Here is a 17,202-nt window from a genome sequence, read left to right on the forward strand (position 1 = left end):
GACATAGCAGCAGCAGCAGCAGGGAGGGGAGGGCAAGGCAGCACCTGAGCAAGGCCAGGCAGCTCGGTCCTGGGCCCCAACAGAGTGGCTCCCATCTGGCTCGCGTGCCCTGGAGTGCCAGGCCTGCGGCGCAGAGCCGAACCAACGGTCCTTCCCCCAGACTGGAAGTTTCTCGTGGTAGGCCCACAGAGCCGGCGCAGAGCTGTCGGCTGGTTAGGCTGCTCCGCCCCTCATCTGTGGGCGTGTCTTCGTACTCAGGTGCTAGAAGTCACGAGCCCGGGCACAGGTCGGGGTTGAGTATACGCCGCAATCTGGGCAGCAGGAGCGAAGGGCCACTTCACGCTGACTGGCGGGAGGCGGCAGAGAGCTAGACGCAGTGCGCACTCCCTTCCGGCCGCCGGACGGGAAAAGTGTTGGCCTCCGTTGGGTGTGGGCTGCACCCAGGAGCCGCGCTGGTCCGCGGGGTCTGCGGGTTCTCCTTGAGGCTTTTAGGGGCGGGGCGACGGGCTTCTGGGGCGGGACCAGGGTCCCTTCTGCTTTCCTTTTGGTTCTCTCCAACCGCCGCAGAGACTCCGCGCGAGTGAGCAGAGGGCGGTTTCCCAGAAGGCTCCACCAGCGTCCGCATCCCCAAGCTCGCGGGGCACAGCGCCTTCCCAGCCCCAGGCACAAGCTGTGCCACGTATCCTTGACCCCTGCGACTCCCCCGCAGCTCCCGCGGACCAACGCACGGATCGACTCGCACGCTGGAAGCCAATGAGTCTTCGGAGACTCACGCTGCAGAGGAGCCTCGTGCGCCGTGCCATCCCCGCCCGACTGGCCCCCGACGCCCTGCACCCTACGACCCTCGCCCTTCCCGCACCCTGTGCTGCACGCTCTCCACCGCCTGACCCGCGCGCTGCTTTTCCCGGCCTACTGGGCCCTGGACCAGTTGCTGGGCTGCTGGGCGCCGGCCGAGAGCCGGAGCGAGCAGAGCTGGCTGAGAACTGCCGCAGGTGCCGGGGCCGCGCTGCTGCTGCTGCTTGTGGCCCTGCCCCTGACTCTCCCGGCGCTGCTGCTCTGGCTGCTGCTGCAGGCCTGGCGCCGCCCCTACTGCTACCAGCCCCCTCCGCGGTGCTGGGCGCCCCCTGCGCCCTGGTGCCCCTGCACTGAGCCCGCGCGCAGCTTCGGCTTTTTCAGCGCAAACCTGTGCCTGCTCCCCGACGGGCTGGCGCGCTTCAACAACTTGCCGCACACGCAGCGGCGGGCCGCGGCCGTGGGCGCAGTGCTGCTCGCCGGCCTGCGGCGTTCGCCCTGTGGGGCTACGGACTGCGGCTCGCCAGTGCAGACGATGCCGTGCGGGGTGCTGACAGACGCCATGCCAGAGAGTCTGGACTTCGTGTGCCTGCAGGAGGCGTTTGATCTTCGCGCAGAACGACGCCTGGTGAGCCTCTTGGCATCTAATCTGGGCCCGGTGTTGTACGACGTGGGCACATTCGGCCTGCAGCCCGGCCTACACCTCAAGTTGCTGGGCAGTGGGCTGCTGCTGGCCTCGCGCTATCCGCTGCTGCGCGCCGCCTTCCAGTCCTTCCCCCACGCACGCGGAGAGGATGCTCTGGCCTCCAAGGGACTACTTTCCGTGAAGGTACCTGTCCCCTGGCTGTGGCGCTCCTGGACCAGGGAGGGGCGGGGCATGGAGCCGAACGCGCGAAGGAGCGCCAAGGTCCGTGGTGTTGCAGGCGCATCTGGGCATCCTGGACGGGGGCCGCGTCGTGGGCTTCCTGCACTGCACACACTTGCACGCGCCCAGCGGTGAGCCCTGCCGGGTTCGTAAGCAGGCGGCCCCTCTGCGTGACGGCGGCGGCGAGTCCCAACCCTGGCCAGCACCTCCCCTCCTCGCAAAGTTTATTCACTGCCCCAGCCGCCGCGATGGGGTGGGACAGGGGGCGAAGCTGGGTGTCCAGGATGCGGACACCAGCTCCTCCGCCCCGCCCCTCAGAGGACGGGCTCCTGCGCTGCAAACAGCTGACAGTGCTCCTGGACTGGGCCGAGCAGTTCGAGGCGGAGAGCCGCCAGAGTAACGAGGCCATGGCCTTCAGCGTGCTCCTGGGTGACCTCAACTTCGACAACTGCTCGCTAGGTAAGACAGACCGCACCCCACCCCGACCCCGCGCGCACGCACACACACACTCACATACACACACACACCTGAGTGTCGCCTCTCCACAGATCACCAGCAGGAGCAGGAGCACCAGTTTTTCAGCTGCTTCCGGGACCCCTGCCGGCTGGGCACGCGCCGGGAGCAGCCCTGGGCCCTGGGTACGCTGGGGCGGGGCACCCGGATGGGGGCGGGCGGACCTCAGGCGGGCTCTGGGGAGACGCCCACTGGTACCGCCCTTCCCCGCCCACCCCAGGGACATTGCTGAGATCCTCCCAGCTCCGCCGCTCCGTGGCCTGCTCGCCAGAGATGCTGCGTAGGTGAGTGGCTACCTGGGGGTCAGACAAGGTCGGGAAGGAGGGCTGCCCTGACCGTGGTGACACGCCCCCTCCTCAGGGCCCTGGAGCAGAAGAAAGGGCGCCGCCGCTACCTGGCAGGCCCTCCCCAGGGAGGCCCCCCAGCTGAGTCCTGGCGGGGCCGGCGCCTGGACTACATCACCTACCGCAGCGCGCCTGGAGGCCTTCTGAGCCCGGTAAGTGCCAGAGCTCAGGATGCAGGCCTGCCACGCTGGGGCGACTCTCCAACCTCCCTCCCGCCCTCCAGGAGGTGGAGCAGGTGACATTCAGCACTGCCCTGGCCGGGCTCACAGACCACCTGGCCGTGGGACTTCGGCTCCGAGTGTCCATGTCCTCTTAAGGCCAGCTCGCAGGAGACAGGTGCCAAAACGGATGGAAAGACGGACGGTGACACAGAACGTGTGCCTGGCGACTCAGGGATCTTTATTGTGTGGGCCCTCCTTCACACAGCCTCCTGGGCCCTGCGGTACTCATACACGCTGCCCCGCTCGGGGAAGACTAGGGGCTGCAAGGGCGAACCTGGCAGTGGGGCGGGGTCCTCCGGGTCCCCGTATCCCCCACCGCCTGGTGTGTGGAGACAGAACACATCCTGTGGAGCAGAGGGGCAGGATCAGCCTGGGCCTGGCGCTACCCTGCCTCCCGCTGCAGGCACATCCCCACCGGGCAGGGCGTCCATATCGGCCAGCTTGGACCGCGGAGCCCGGGTCCTCAGCCCGGTTTAAATTAAATTCGGTCTCCGCTTATCTCCTCAATTCCATTCACCCTCTGTGGGATGAGGGCTACTGGGGGTAGGAGGGTTGGGGGTGGGGAGTGGGGATGGGACAGGCCAGGCCGCAGTCCTTACCCCGGGGTACACGGGCACCGAGGTCTTCCCACCTAGGTTCACTGTCCGGCCGTCCTTCCGGATGAGTAGGTTTAGGCCCCGGGCACCGGGCTCACCCCCTGCAGGAAGAGGCAAGGTGGGAGTGGGGGGTGGGTTTAGTGGGGAAACAGGAGGCTAGATGGGATAGGATATGGGTGGGGAACAGATCCCCCGCGGCGATGGGGGGCCTGGGGGCTGGGCGGGGCCGGAGGGAGGGAACCACTTACCCATCAGGCCATACGGCTGGAAGGCGCGCCGCTCGGTCAGCACGGACAGCAGCGCCTCCTCGCGGAAAAGCAGCTCACGGATAATGCCATCGCCGCCCCGAAAGCGGCCGCGACCCCCGGACCCGAGTCTTAGCTCGAAGCGGCGCAGGATAACCGGGTACCTGCACGGTCCCGGGCTCAGACCAGCAGGCCCCGCCCCCGCGCCGCCCGGCCCCGCTGCCCAGCCCCGCCCCGCGCCGTCACCTGCTCTCCAGGATCTCGGGGTCGGTGATGCGCGTGTTGGTCATGTGGCTGTGCACGCCGCTGCGCCCGTGCCAACCCGGGCCCGCGCCCGCGCCGCCCGCCACCGTCTCGTAGTAGCCCATGTGGGCGTTGCCCAAGGTCACGTTGTTCATGCAGCCCTGGCAGGGGCAAGGGGTCGCTGTGCTGGCTGCGAGTGCAGCCCCTCCCTGCCGCCCGCAGCCCGTCCCCGCCTCTGGCCGCACTGAGCGTCCCCTGGGCCCACCGCACCTGGGAAGCGGCGCAGGCCCCGAAGGCGCCCAGGATGACGTCCACCACGCGCTGCGACGTGAGCACGTTGCCGCCCACCACGGCCGCGTCGGGGGAAGGGTCTAGGATGGAGCCTTTAGGAATCACCACGCGCACCGGAGCCAGGCAGCCCTGAGGGCAGAGGACGACGGCTCTCAACAATCATGGGGTGGAGGGAGGTACACCACCTGCTCCCTAGGATCAGGCCGACCTTGGGCTGACCTCGCCCGGGCTCACTGACGGTGACGCGGGCTTGGGGTGGAGCCGCTGTCCCTGCACACAGCGCAGGCCCACGCACCTGGTTGAGTGGAATGTCACGGCCGACCAGACAGCGAAGACAGTAGATGAGCGCAGACAGCGTGATGGCCCGCGGCGCGTTGAGGTTGCCGAACACCTCCGGCCCAGAGCCGCTGAAATCAAACACCGCGCTACCCTGCCCACCAGAGTGCGGGGAGAGGTAAGCAGCCTGGCGGGCGTGCCCTGATGCCCGAGGAGGTACCCCCTCCCAAGACTGACCTGACTCAGATTGATCTGCACTCGGAGTCGGATGGGGGAGCCGTCGTCCATGTGGTCCTCTGCAGACACCTCCAGGGGCAGGCCCCGGGCCTGCCGGGCAGTTCCAAAGGCCCGGAGCATGTCCCTCACAGCGAGCTCTGCGTTTGCCTGGTGGGGAGTTAATCAGCCGTGCCCCCTCCTCCCCTGCCAACCCGCCTGGGGGTGGGCACAGAGCCACCCGTGCTGCTGCCCCCGGCCCACCTGAATGTGGCCCATGTAGGCCTGCACCACGTCCAGGCCATACTGCCCGATGAGCTCGCCCACCAGCTGGATGCCCTTCTGGTTGGCCGCCACCTGGGCGCGCAGATCCGACAGGTTGTCATGCAGGTTCCGTGTCCCGCTGCAGCCTGGAATCTTGCCTGGCGCCCGCAGGGCTTCAGTCACCGCTAAACGGATGGGACCGCCCCTGAGCCACCCGCGAGTCCCAGGGCCGCCTGGTGCCCTGCTCCTCTGCCGGGGCACTGCAGGCTCCACGTGTTGGCCCAGCACTGGCTCCCTTCTACTCTGCTGACTCTTCCCCCATCGGCTGAACCTTCTCCTCACACCCCAGTCCCCCAGGGCACCCTAAGATGGACAGGTCGCTTTGCTGTGACCACACATGGGCTGGAGGCAGGGGCAGGGGGCAAGTTCCCTGAGCAAACTCTCCCCCCACCTCCATTCCTCCTGCCCTACCATCCCCACTGGCCCACTCTCCAGCCTTTTCTAGGCCTCCCACCAAGAGGAAAAACCACTTCCCCCTTACTTAACCCTCTCCTCCAAGGGCCCACCACTTGCGGCCACGGCCAACCACTTTGGAAGAGTATCAGCATGGCTGTCTGTCCCCCCATCCCTGGCCCCAGCAGACCTGGACAAAGCCTCCACCCATGGCAAGCAGTACAGGTTCAACCCCAAGGACCACTCCGTGCCTCGGGAAAGCACCTCTCCTGAGTCTGGGTCAGGGTCCTCTCCGAGGCTCCCTAGCCACCAGGTCCTCTGCCTGCTCGTATCCCTCAGGGGTCCTTGCCCTCTGCCCCCACCCCACGCTGACCAAGGCAGCAGCCAGGCCTCGACCCCTTTATCTGTGTCCTTACACCCACAGCAGTGCATGGTCCGGTCACCCATCACCTGCTCTCATTCTGAGATGCCCCCAGGGGCTCTCATCCCTGGCAGCCTCACACTGGCTGTTCTGCCCCCAGGTCCCACCAAAGCTGCTGCCCCACCTCCTCAGCAACCACAGAGCCAGAACCTCCATCCTACAGCTGTCCAAACTTCATTCCCTCCTCCGTGCCCAAATCCCACCAGACACCAACCCTGACCTCCAAACCACCTTCACCCTTGTCCCCAGCTTGAGGCTCAGCATCCCCCAGGTCAGGTAGAGCCCTTGCCCCACCCGCCCGCCTGGCCTGCAGGCCATCCTCGGACCCTCCATGTACTGCACATCAGCAGGGGGCTCGCCAGTGCACCAGACCAGCTCGGGCCCGGCTGAAGCCCTTCAGAGCTGCCCCGCCACCCACTTCCCTGACCCAGGCCCAGGGAAGCTCTCCAAGAGCCTGCAGCCCCTGGCATCCCTGTTTCTCTGCAGCCCCCAGACCCAATGCAAACCAATGCATGAATTATAAACAGAAGCAGCTGCCCACCTTGAACCAGGCTTCTCCCTCTCCTGCACCCTTGGGTGTCCTGGCCAACTCCCCAGTCCCAAACCACTGAGGCCTCTCTGGGCCCAGGCACAACTTAACTCATCACCTCTGATTATCTCTGAGAGATACTGTGCAACCACTCTGCGGGGTCACTGCCTGGCTCCCCCAGCCTGGAGGCCAGCCTGGGGGCAGGGCGGGCAGAAAGCAGCCAGGTGTGCCAGCCCAGTGCCACTCACCCTCTTCCTGGAAGACTCCCCCCTGCACAAGTTTGAAGGACAGGAAGACTGCGCCCTCCTGCTGCAGGCTGGTGGAGTGCGGGGGCATGGAGCCTGGTGTGATGCCCCCAATGTCTGCATGGTGCCCGCGGCTGGCCACATAGAACACAGGCCGCGTCTGCCCCGGCCAAAACACCTAGGGGTGAAAGCAACGGTGAGTGGAGCCAGTGGCCCTCCTCCACGGGTCCCTGGGCAGCGCCCCTCACCGGTGTGATGACAGTCAGGTCTGGCAGGTGGCTGCCCCCCGCGCTGGGGTGATTGCTCAGCAGCACGTCTCCGGGGTGAAGATCAGCCCCCAACTGCTGGATCTGAAGCCAGGAGACAGGTGCAGAATGGGGAGGGGGCAGGGCTGAGGGGTAGGGGTGTCGGGGAAGGGGCCCGCCGAACCTGGAACTGCACCGTCTCCTGCATGGCACCCAGGTGCACGGGGATGTGAGGGGCGTTGGAGACCAGCCCCCCGTCGGGCCCAAAGAGGGCGCAGGAGAAGTCCAGACGCTCCTTAATGTTGGTGGAGATGGCCGTGCGCTGCAGGATGCGGCCCATCTGCTCTGGGGGCACATAGTGACCAGATGCTCGCTGGCCCCATGCCACCCACCTGGGTACAGAGGGGCTGGGCCCACCGCCTTCAAGGCCTCTGAGTCCCAGACCCAGGACCCCAAGCAGATGACGGTCTACCTAGACACGTGAGGACATGGCCAGACATCTTGCTCATGCCAAGGGCAGCCCTTCCCTCAGCCCTGCCCAGTCCCCCATCAACCCTACGCCCTGCCTCCTGCAGTAAGAACCCAATGTTGGTGGCCCCAGCACCAAGCCTGACTCTGGACCTGGGTTCCCTGTGCAGAGCCCAGATCACACTGTGCTGGGAGGGGAAAAGCGCCCCCCTGCCCCAGACCTGCAGGTACAGCAGGTCCATCCCAGGGCCGGGGCCACACTGCCTGCCCCACCGCTCAGAGGCTCTGCTGCTGCCCTTCCCCCAATCGCACTTTCTCCCTGAACACCCCTGCCAAGCACCCAAGCACACACCGCGCGGCAGGCAGACCCCCACCCTGCACCGCGGGGAGCAGGCCGGGGAGCAGGGCTGTGCAGCCACTCACCAGCGATGCTCATGAAGCGGTGGGAGAAGATGGACAGGTGGATGGGGTCGAGCTGCGCGCCCACCATGCTGGCCGTCTCGGCCCCCACAGAGATGCGGATGTCCCCAGTCTCAGTCACCTCTGCCTGGCAGCCTGGCTCCACCAGAATGGTACTGGGGGCAGGGGAGCAGAGGGGCTGGAGGAGCCAGGCCAGACCCCCACCCAACCAGGGACCCCACATGCCCAGGCCAAGGAACATCCCAACCGTGAAGGGACCCCAGAGTCCTCCAGACTCCTGCAGCTCGGGCCCCAGTTCACCCTGAGCCTCACCCCATGCACCCCCACCCCAGCCAGGCCTCCGCCCACCTGTTGTTGTCAATGATGAGGCAGGGCCCCTGAAGCTTGTGCCCACAGCCCAGCTCTCCCAACAGGTACACGGGGGTCTCCTGGTAGCCCCCCTCAAAGTAGCACTGGGTCATCTGAGGAAGGTGTGGGGTGAGCTTGGTTCCAGGCCCGGAGCTCTCCCCACGGCTCCCCCTCCACTCCTGTCCTCACGTCCCAGTGGCTGTGGGTGGGTGGGTGGGCACAGGCGGGATCGCTAACCTTCTCTACCCGGGGAGGCCCGCTATGGGCTTTTGGGACGTCCTCGAGGCGAAGGCCGCTGCTGCCTGTGCCCCTGACCCGCACGTCGTCCACCACCACCGGCCGCTCGGGAATAATGAAGCCGAACTCCCTCATGTACCTGCGTCCCGAGGGGGCTGTCAGGGGCAGCAGCCAGGCCAGCCCGTGCGCCCAGGCTCCTGGGAGGCGGAGGTCGCGTACCTCTCCACAAAGGCCGCCCCGAAGTCACCAGCTCGGGGCGAGCGGGCAGTGGCCAGGTGCTGGTGGGCAGACACCATCAGGGCGCAGTCTGTGCCCTGGTAGCGCAGGTGCAGGAAGCTCTCGGTGCTGATCTGGGACCTGCAATGGTGGCAGGTGGGGCGCTCGCATGGGACACCAGGCGGGGACGCCTCCTACAGCTCTCAGAGCCCGGCCCTCCCCAATTGCCACTGACGGGACCCCAAGTGAGGTGGCCTGGCAGCCCCCAGAGCCCCACCTGGGGAAGCCCTGGGCCCGCAGGGCCTCCACACACTGCTCCTCCAGGCGGCCCAGCCTCTGGTCCAGCTGCGCAAAGGTCTCGGGAGCATAGGGCAGGGAGCAGGGCTCCTGCGCCTCGTGCACCACATCAGCCAGGGCCAGCCCCAGCGCCGACAGCAGCCCACTGTGCCTACAGGACAAGGGCGGCAAAGCGGTGGGCACAGTGTCTCCTAAAGTGGCCTCCCCAGACCCACACACTGCACCCAGACACACCTGTGAATGTGCACAGTGTCCATGCCCAGGGCCCGGGCGATGGCACAAGCATGCTGCCCACCAGCTCCCCCAAAGCAGGCCAGCACGTGGGCTGAGGGGTCATGGCCTCGTGCCTGGGGAACCAGAAGGGGATCAGTGGACCCACACCCACCTGCCCCCCCCACTCCCCCCACAAGCAAGGGCAGCAGTGGGCGTACCTGCGTGAGCGCACGGATGGGCCGACACATGGCCTCATTGGCCACACGCACAAACCCCATGGCCACCTCCTCCAGGCTCAGCGGGGAGGCCGGGCAAGGCCCGTTGGTCAGGAAGCTGTTGACCTCCGTGGCCACAGCCTCCAGGGCCTTTCGGGACGCCTCCGGGGAGAGTGGCTGGTCCTCTCCCGGCCCAAAAATGCAGGGGAAGGAGGCAGGCAGCAGGCGACCCAGGACCAGATTAGCATCCGTCACTGTCACAGGGCCCCCTGGGAGGTGTGCACAGTGTGGGGACTGGGGGCTGTAGGTGGGCGCCAAGCATGGCCAGTGGGGGTGGGGCTGGGGGAGGGGCTGGGCTGTGCGGGAAGGGTCTCATGGAGAGTATGCCAGTGCTTACCTTTTCGGTAGCAGGCGGGGCCGGGGTGGGCTCCCGCAGACTCTGGCCCCACCACAAAAAGGCCCGACCTTTGGAGAGGGGACTGGTGTTGAGGCGGGTTGGGAGGCGGGTTAGGAGGTGGGGCTGCGGGTCCCCGCACAGGTGCGGGATGGTGCTGACCTGAAGAAGAGGCGGGAGCCCCCACCTGCTGCCACCGTGTTGATATCCAGCTGGGGGGCCTGGAGGGTGACACCAGCCGTGCTGGCCTCAAAAACGTGCTCAAACTCGCCAGCATAGCGGCTCACGTCGGTAGACGTGCCTGGTGGGGGTGGGGAGCAAGGAGACCCAGATGCTGCCCAGCCCGGCAACTGAGGCCCCCAGACCCCACTCTCGGCCCTCATACCTCCCATGTCAAAGCCGATGACAGGCTGGCCGCCCTCCACCCGGTAGGTGGTGGCTGAGTAACCAACCACGCCCCCAGCAGGGCCGGAGAGCACAGCGCGGGAGCCACTGAAGGAGTCCATGGGCGCCAGCCCACCGTCGGAGCGCATGAACAGCACCTGCACATCCTGTGGGCAGGCGGGCTGTGAGGGGCGGGGTGGGGCGGGCCAGGGGTGGGCAGGGAGGGGGTCTCACCTTGAGCTGACCCTGGAAGCCACGGCAGAAGCCCTGCACGTAGTTCTGGATGGTGGGCGTGAGGTAGGCGTCAGCACAGGCTGTATGCCCCCGAGGCACGATGCGCACCATGGGCATGGCCTCCGAGGACAGCGACACGTGCGTGAAGCCCAGTTCCCGGGCCAGGGCGCCCACCTGCTGCTCATGCTGGGCCCACCTAGGAGGACCGAGTGCCACTGAGACCCACCCCCTGCCCGCCAGCCTGCACCCCGCGTACCCCCAACCCCCGCCTGCCGGCCTGGCCCCCCACAGCCCACTCACGTGTACGAGTGCATGAGCACCACGGCCAGGCTGCGGATGCCCCGGGACAGGAGCCCTTCTAGCTTCCCTCGCAGGGCCCCCAGGTCCACAGGCTGCTGCACTTCCAGCAGGTCCCCTGTGCAGCCTGCAGGGAAGCCACAGGCCGGCCCGGGTCAAAGGCTGTCAGGGTCTGCTGCCCCGCCCCCAGCACTCAGCGCCATACCTTTCACTGGTGTCCCAGCACCCGGCTCCCCTCGATAGAGCACCACCCGCTCGTCCACTTCCAGCACCTCCTCGTACAGCATCTCGGGCATGGGCACGGCCTGAGGGCGGGCAGAGGCTCAGAGGCAGCCTGGGCCTGAGTGTCCTTGCTGGGGTCCTGCATGGATGGGGCGATGCAGGCAAGGGGATGTGTCCCAGCAGGCCAGTCCACAGCCCCAGGAGACACAGTCAGGCGGGATGGTCCCAGGAGACAGACTGAGTGGCCCCAGGAAGGCCCACCCAGGTGGCTCTCTGCCCCCAGGCATCTGAGTGCTGCCAGCTATCTGCCCTCACAGAGCTGCTCCGTCCCAGAACCCCGCAGAGGGGTGAGCGTCAGCATCCAGGACGGAGCAGAGTGGAGGACAGGCCCAGGACAACACGTGGCCACTCAGGGCTGGGGGGACGCAGCATCCCACCATGAGTGTCCAGAACCTGCTATCAGCTGTGGCCTTGGGCTGGCGCTGAACCTTCCAAGGACTGCCCTCCCAAAGGGGCCCAGGTGCCCCAGGAAAACATGCTCTGCAGAGTCAGCCACCGCTGGAGTGGATGAGCTCACCAGGTCAAAGAGGTCCGAGCGGGCCTGAGTGCCCACGTGCAGCAGGTCTCGGAACCCGCGTGTCACCAGCAGCGCCACCCGCTCTCCCTGCCGTTCCAACAGCGCATTGGTTGCCACCGTGGTGCCCATGCGGATGCTGGCGATGCGACTGGTGTCCAGTGGCCGGTCCCGTGGCAGCAGCACTCCCCCCTCCTGGAACCACGTGGTCAGCCTTCAGGCCTCTGGACCAGAGATCCCTCCACCCGCCACCCTGCCCTGCCCACCTGCTCCAGGATGCGGCGGATGCCCTCAGTGGGGGCGTCTGCATAGTTGGCAGGGTCTTCCGAAAGCAACTTTAGGACCCTCACGTGCCCCCCTGGGCACTGGGCAAAGACATCTGTGAAGGTGCCTCCACGGTCGATGGCAAAATGGAAGCGCCCCTCTGGGCTACCCATGGTGATGGGGTTGGAGTCCAGCAATGACTCTTCAGCCGGCAGTCCTGGGAGAACTGGCCAGAGGCAGTGGGTTATCCAAAGGCAGGCAGCCCTGAGCAGAGCGGGGATGGGGAGAGGACAGAATTCCAGGCCCAGAAGGGGCCCTGGGTGGAGCCAGAGCTGGGCAAGTCCGGGTTGGGACTAATGCCCCCTGTGCCTACTACCCAGTTCCAGTGCCCAGGGCTGCGGCAGAAACCCAGGGCCTCCTGGAGCAGGACTTTCCGAGGAGGAGGTGCAACGGGAGCCCTCGGGCTGGGGTTTCTGGACCCTTTAAGCAGGAAGAGGCACGTGCGTTGGGGGCAGGTGAGAGAAGGCCCACTGCCCGAAGGCTCGACCTTGGAGCAAGAGGGGACGGGGACCGGGCGGAGCCTGCGCAGACGCCGGCCGGGGCGGGGGCCGGGAGGCGAGGAGGAGCGCGCGGCGGGGGCGATGGGGGGCAAGGGGTACGGAGAGGGGCGGGGAGGGTCCCCACCTGGCCTGTCGGCTCCCGGTCACTCGCCGTCCGTTCGGCAGCCTGCCCGCGCCCGCCCCCAGCCCGGAAGCGGGACCCGCCCGCCGCACTACCGGTCCCGGCGCTCCGGGCTCTCCGGTTGCGTCAGGATCCAGCGGCCCGGAGCCGTCCCCTCCCTCGGCCGCGAGCCATCCCGAGTATGGCGGGGCGGGGCCGAGCTGGGCCGGAGGGCGAAGGGCGTCTCCTTGCTGATCCCCGCGGAGGCGGCGCTGTGCCGGCACAGCCCCACCCCGCGGCCCGGCCCGCGGGCACCTGGGCTCGGCGGCCGCCCGGCCCTGCGCCGGCTCGGAGCTCGCTGGATGTGGACACCCCGGAAGCGTCTTCCAGGCGCCCCGGGAGAGGGGAGCAGGCTGCCCAGATGAGCTCGGACTGCGCCCCAGCGCGCCGCGGTTGCGGGGGCGGGGGAGTCGGGGAGCGACGCGGGAGGCTGGAATTGAGGGCCCTGGCAGCCAGGGGTTCGAACCCTGGAGAAAGCCATCACTCCCCCCAGGCGCTGTGGGCAGGGGAGCCTCCACACCACCCTCCCTGGCCGACCCTGCGGTACTCGGGCTGATGTCGCCAGACAGCAGGTCAGTCCCGTGACCACCAGGAGGATGGCTGCCCCTCCCCGGCGTGCTCTCCTGTGGACTGAAAGCTGCCTGACAACCTGCCCAGGTCTGAGGTGGGCTCAAGCTGTGAAGGGCTCTAGAAAAGGAACGGTGGGGGATAGGGGGCTTCCGAAGAGCAGCAGCAGGTGAAGGGGGCCCCCTTACCTCAGGGACCAGGCAGACAGGGGGCCAGACAGGTAGGGATACAGTCCACGCCCTGGCCCCCGTCCCACCCCCCGCTTTGCACTCCTTTGACCCTTGCTGGGCCCTTGAAGCTGGTCCCAGGAGGAGAGGGAGAAGTGGGCTGCTTTAAGGGCGCAGGCTCCAGGCTGTACCCTGGCTGCAGTGGGGCTCCCCACTGACTGGTCTCTGGCCACCTCAGTGTCCCCTGTATGTTGCGGGGTTGAAGGGAGCCACTTCTGGCTCCCTCCCTTTGGTCTACCTCTGCTGCACCCCTGAAAGAGCCCCCCGCTCCAGCTCCCCCTTCCTCCACAGCCCCTTTCAGCACCTGAGAGGACATGGCCCAGGGGCACAAGGGGCCCCACTTTGCTACATGGCTGAACTGGTGGAGCCTGCGGCCCCCGGAGTCCCCAGTCTGGTGCACACCTCTCTCCACATCCTTGAACTTGATGGTTCTGCGCCGGGGAAGCCGGGGGCCGGCGGCCACCTCAGCCAGGAGCCCAGGGCCACAGAAGCTCAGGCTGCTGCCCCGGTTCCTGAGCACCAGCTTCAGCTCCTGGTTCTCCTGGATGAGCTGCACCAGCCGCCGCAGCTCCTCGTTCTCCTGTGCCAGCCGCTGGATCTCCTGCCGCAGGCCCTCATAGCTGCTGAGGAGGGACATGCCCGGCACTGGTAGGCAGCAGCTGCTGGCGGCCGGCAGGCTGGCCAGGGGCAGCAGACCCCACCATTGTGAGGTCAGCATCTCCCTAGACCCCACCGCAGCCACATTCCGGGGCTTCAGAGCCAGCACCCAGCAGTTCCAAGCACCCTGACCGGGGTGCCCCCCAACCTCTGGTTCACGAGTAGAGGAGCCCAGATCTGCCCCAGACTTGGGAGTCCCTCCCAGAGCATGGTGGTGTTGCAGGACAGGAGCTGAACGATTCAGGCATCCCTCCTCCCCACTGGCCACCCGCTAGCCACCAGCTGCTCATGCCAGGTTGTGGGGCTGGGTCCCTGGGCACAGTCCCAGAGGCGGTGGTGGCCAGCACATCATCTGAAGGGGGCAGGAGGGTGGACGTTTGAGCTGCCCTGAGGGAGGGGGTGTGTTTGGCCCAGCAGCAGCAGGAGCGGGACTGACCTCAGAGACCCTGGCGGGTCAGAGCTTGGGGGCGCGGGGTAAGCCCGCGAGGACCTTAGGGTAAGCGCAGGAGGTCCTCCCGTGCAGGTGGCAGGGAGGGTCATTGTCCCGTGAAGGACAGGCACCCCAGACAAGGCACCACGTTCAGGGCCACAACCTCAGGGAACATGGTGGGGCAGGCAGCAGGGAGGCCCCAGCAGACCAGGACGGCAGTTCCTGAGGGCAGGGGAGTCCCGCAAAGGCAGACTGGCTTGTGCCTGAGAACACATGAAGGCCTGCCTTCCTTCTCCCCACGTGTTTTCTAACGGGACGGCTCTGTGTAGTTGCCATTATTTTGAGCCATTTCTTCCATTATGATTTATTTCATGTCATTTTTGCTTTCTGCAGGCCTGCTCACTGCAGTTTCCACTTGTTAGCCAGTAGGGCAGACGAACCTAGGAAAGATGAGATGAGAAGACAAGGCCTCCCCCTCAACACCCACCCATGGGTCCGGGGGTCACTCTGGGAGGGGCAGGCTCCCACCAGCCAAGCTCCCCCAGACGCCGCCCAGGGTGAGAGGCCAGGTGGAAGGACTAGTGGCTCCACAGCACGGCGGAGCAGGCAGACTCTCCTGGACACCGAGCATGGACTCGAGGACAGTGGAGATCTCAGTGAGGAGAAGTTACCTAAGAGTTCAAACACGTTACCAGAAATGCAAAGGCTTAAAACAGCAGACATTTATTCTCTTCCATCTCTAAAGGCCAGAAGTCCAAACTGAGTCTTATGGGCTAAAATAACAGACATTCTTCCGGAGATTCCTGAGGAGAGTTTGTTCCTTGCTGTGTCCAGTGGCCAGCACTCCCTGGCTTGAGGCTGCCTCACTCCACAACTCTGCCTCCAAGGTCACCTCTCCTGCTCTTCTGCACCCAAATACCCCTTTGCTGCCACCTTGAAAAGACCCTCATGTTTCCATGGGGGCCCCCTGGATACTCCAGCACACACACTCCTTCTCAAGACCCATAGCTTAATCATATCTGCCAAGTTCCTTCTGTCACAGGTGATATTCATGGTCTCCAGGAATCAGGACCCAGCTATCTCTTGGGGGTATTCTTCAGCATATTATGCCGGCTGGATGTGGGGCAGACTTGAAAGTGTTCCCCAGGTGCACCCTGATTCATCAGCAAAGAACAGCTCATCACTGGCTCGGGAGCTGAAGCACAACCTTTGCCCAGCTGGTGACCGAATGCTCCGCTGACTCAGATGCGACTTCTCAGCAGCCGGGCCTGACTGTAAGAAGCGGGGGGACAGGGGACTGAGTAGTGACGTCAGAAGCTGCGCACCACGGAGGAACAGATTCCACAGAACTGCTCCCAATGAGCCCCGGAACTAATGAACTAACAGCAACAAGGCCAAGGAGGAGCCCACTGGTCACAGCCTGGAGTTCCTGCAACAGATCAGTAACTCTGCCAACTGGCCGCTGAGCCCTCTTGGGATGGGCCGCTGCTGAGATGCATCCATGCTGCCTGGCGGGTCTTGGGCAAGGGCCAGATTCAGTGTGAATTCACAAGGCTCAGGATCCCTCCAGGTCAGGGCCTCAGCAGAGTGTTCACAGGGTTGCACACTCTGTATAAAATTTCCAAAAGCATGTCATCACAGTGAGGTTAATTCTGTCTCTTCCCACTACACCAGGCATTGTGTCATTTCTTCCCCTGCTGTTGGGGATGGGTGGGGGCATGGTGGGCTCTGCTCAGGCAGGCTGAGGTGGGAACAGCCACCCCCTGGTGTCATTCAGGCATCACTGTCATTCTGGTATAGAAATGGCTCTCAGGAACACAGCCGCCCCTCTGTGCTGCACGTCACCAACATCAGGCTGATGGAGTTGGCTAATGTCTTCAATTCAAAAAACATCTACAATGTGATAAACAGCCCCTGCTGCTGCTGCTGCTGCTGCTAAGTCACTTCAGTCGTGTCCGACTCTGCGTGACCCCACAGATGGCAGCCCACCAGGCTCCCCTGTCCCTGGGATTCTCCAGGCAAGAACACTGGAATGGATTGCCATTTCCTTCTCCAATGTGTGAAAGTGAAAGTGAAGTCTCTCAGTCATGTCTGACTCGTAAAGGCCCTAAAATCTTAGGGCTCATATGTAAAAGAAATCTGATAGAGGTTTTCTCAAATTTAACAATTCTGAGAACGTACACAATATTAGATAAATGCAATATTAGATAATATTAGATAAAGCTACCATTAGGTAGCTCAGATGGTAAAGAATCTGCCTTCAGTGCAGGAGACCAGGATTCGTTCCTTGGGTCAGGAAGATCCCTTGGACAAGGGAAAGGCTACCCTCTCCAGTGTTCTGGCCTGGAGAATTCCATGGGGTCACAGAGAGTCTAACACAACTGAACAACTTTCACTTTCTAGTATTCTTGCCTGGAGAATTCCATGGGCAGAGGAGCCTTGCAGGCTACAGCCCATGGGTTTGCAGAGTTGAACACGACTAAGCAACTGACAAACACAGCTAAAGGGAGGTGACTGGATGGCATCATCGGCTCAATGAACATGTGTCTGAGCCAAGTCCAGGAGATGGTGAAGGACAGAGAAGCCTGGCCTGCTGCAGTCCATGGGGTTGCAAAGAGTTGGACATGACTTAGTGACTGAACAAGCTAAAGGGGCTGTTACCTGAAAACAATTCTACTCCTAAGCTGCTGCTGCTGCTGCTGGTAAGTCACTTCAGTCGTGTCCGATTCTGTGTGACCCCATAGACGGAAGCCCACCAGGCTCCCCCATCCCTGGGACTCTCCAGGCAAGAACACTGGAGTGGGTTGCCATTTCCTTCTCCAATGTGTCAAAGTGAAAAGTGAAAGTGAAGTTGCTCAGTCGTATCCGACCCTTAGCGACCCCATGGACTGCAGCCTGCCAGGCTGCTCCATCCATGGGATTTTCTAGGCAAGAGTACTGGAGTGGCTTGCCATTGCCTTCTCCTACTCCTAAGCTAGTTAAGTTACAAAAATAATCTTTGATTAAACATGTTAGAGGGGAGACTAAACTATCCTCTCTCTATATATAGAAGGGGACATCAT

The 17,202-nt window shown here is 64.6% G+C and overlaps 3 protein-coding genes across 9 annotated transcripts; 2 read left to right on the forward strand and 1 right to left on the reverse strand.

The window, feature by feature from the left end:
* Positions 1-757: 757 nt before the first annotated feature.
* On the forward strand, positions 758-2,876 carry LOC129560225 (sphingomyelin phosphodiesterase 5-like; the record flags this gene model as incomplete). Its single annotated transcript, XM_055432288.2, has 7 exons — positions 758-1,621; positions 1,716-1,788; positions 1,976-2,116; positions 2,206-2,295; positions 2,391-2,454; positions 2,531-2,666; positions 2,738-2,876. Coding segments are annotated over 7 exons (1,461 nt in total), but the record flags the coding sequence as incomplete, so codon positions are not given.
* On the reverse strand, positions 2,794-11,712 carry OPLAH (5-oxoprolinase, ATP-hydrolysing). 2 transcript variants are annotated; one of them, XM_088844519.1, is made up of 26 exons: positions 11,542-11,712; positions 11,279-11,470; positions 10,685-10,784; positions 10,483-10,606; positions 10,183-10,378; positions 9,950-10,115; positions 9,727-9,865; positions 9,568-9,635; positions 9,174-9,439; positions 8,977-9,089; positions 8,723-8,893; positions 8,449-8,586; positions 8,230-8,368; positions 7,993-8,105; positions 7,648-7,799; positions 6,941-7,224; positions 6,760-6,861; positions 6,515-6,689; positions 4,864-5,048; positions 4,624-4,770; positions 4,406-4,540; positions 4,090-4,239; positions 3,823-3,980; positions 3,580-3,740; positions 3,335-3,432; positions 2,794-3,079 (listed from the first exon to the last, which is right to left on the reverse strand). In XM_088844519.1, exons 1-26 carry the CDS (start codon positions 11,710-11,712, stop codon positions 2,933-2,935), a joined length of 3,990 nt encoding a protein of 1,329 aa, XP_088700645.1. In that variant the 3' UTR covers positions 2,794-2,932. The 2 variants fall into 2 exon arrangements, with proteins under 2 accessions (XP_088700645.1, XP_055288147.1); XM_055432172.2 differs by having other exon boundaries at positions 2,797-3,079; positions 6,941-7,101.
* A 52-nt stretch (positions 11,713-11,764) lies between these two features.
* On the forward strand, positions 11,765-15,770 carry LOC148775303 (uncharacterized). 6 transcript variants are annotated; one of them, XR_016039286.1, is made up of 4 exons: positions 11,765-12,054; positions 12,753-12,916; positions 13,345-13,701; positions 14,534-15,770. XR_016039286.1 is itself a non-coding variant. In XM_088844521.1 (4 exons), the coding sequence occupies exons 2-4, from the start codon at positions 12,815-12,817 to the stop codon at positions 14,901-14,903; spliced, it is 744 nt and encodes a 247-aa protein (XP_088700647.1). In that variant the 5' UTR covers positions 11,765-12,054; positions 12,753-12,814; the 3' UTR covers positions 14,904-15,770. The 6 variants fall into 6 exon arrangements, 1 of the variants encoding a protein (XP_088700647.1); XM_088844521.1 differs by having other exon boundaries at positions 12,753-12,831; XR_016039285.1 differs by lacking the exon at positions 11,765-12,054 and having other exon boundaries at positions 12,577-12,916.
* Positions 15,771-17,202: the final 1,432 nt, after the last annotated feature.

The sequence above is a fragment of the Moschus berezovskii genome, chromosome 16 (assembly GCF_049115385.1).
Source record: "Moschus berezovskii isolate FMDL1 chromosome 16, NW_MosBer_1.0, whole genome shotgun sequence".
In the NCBI taxonomy this organism is placed as follows: Eukaryota; Metazoa; Chordata; class Mammalia; order Artiodactyla; family Moschidae; genus Moschus; species Moschus berezovskii.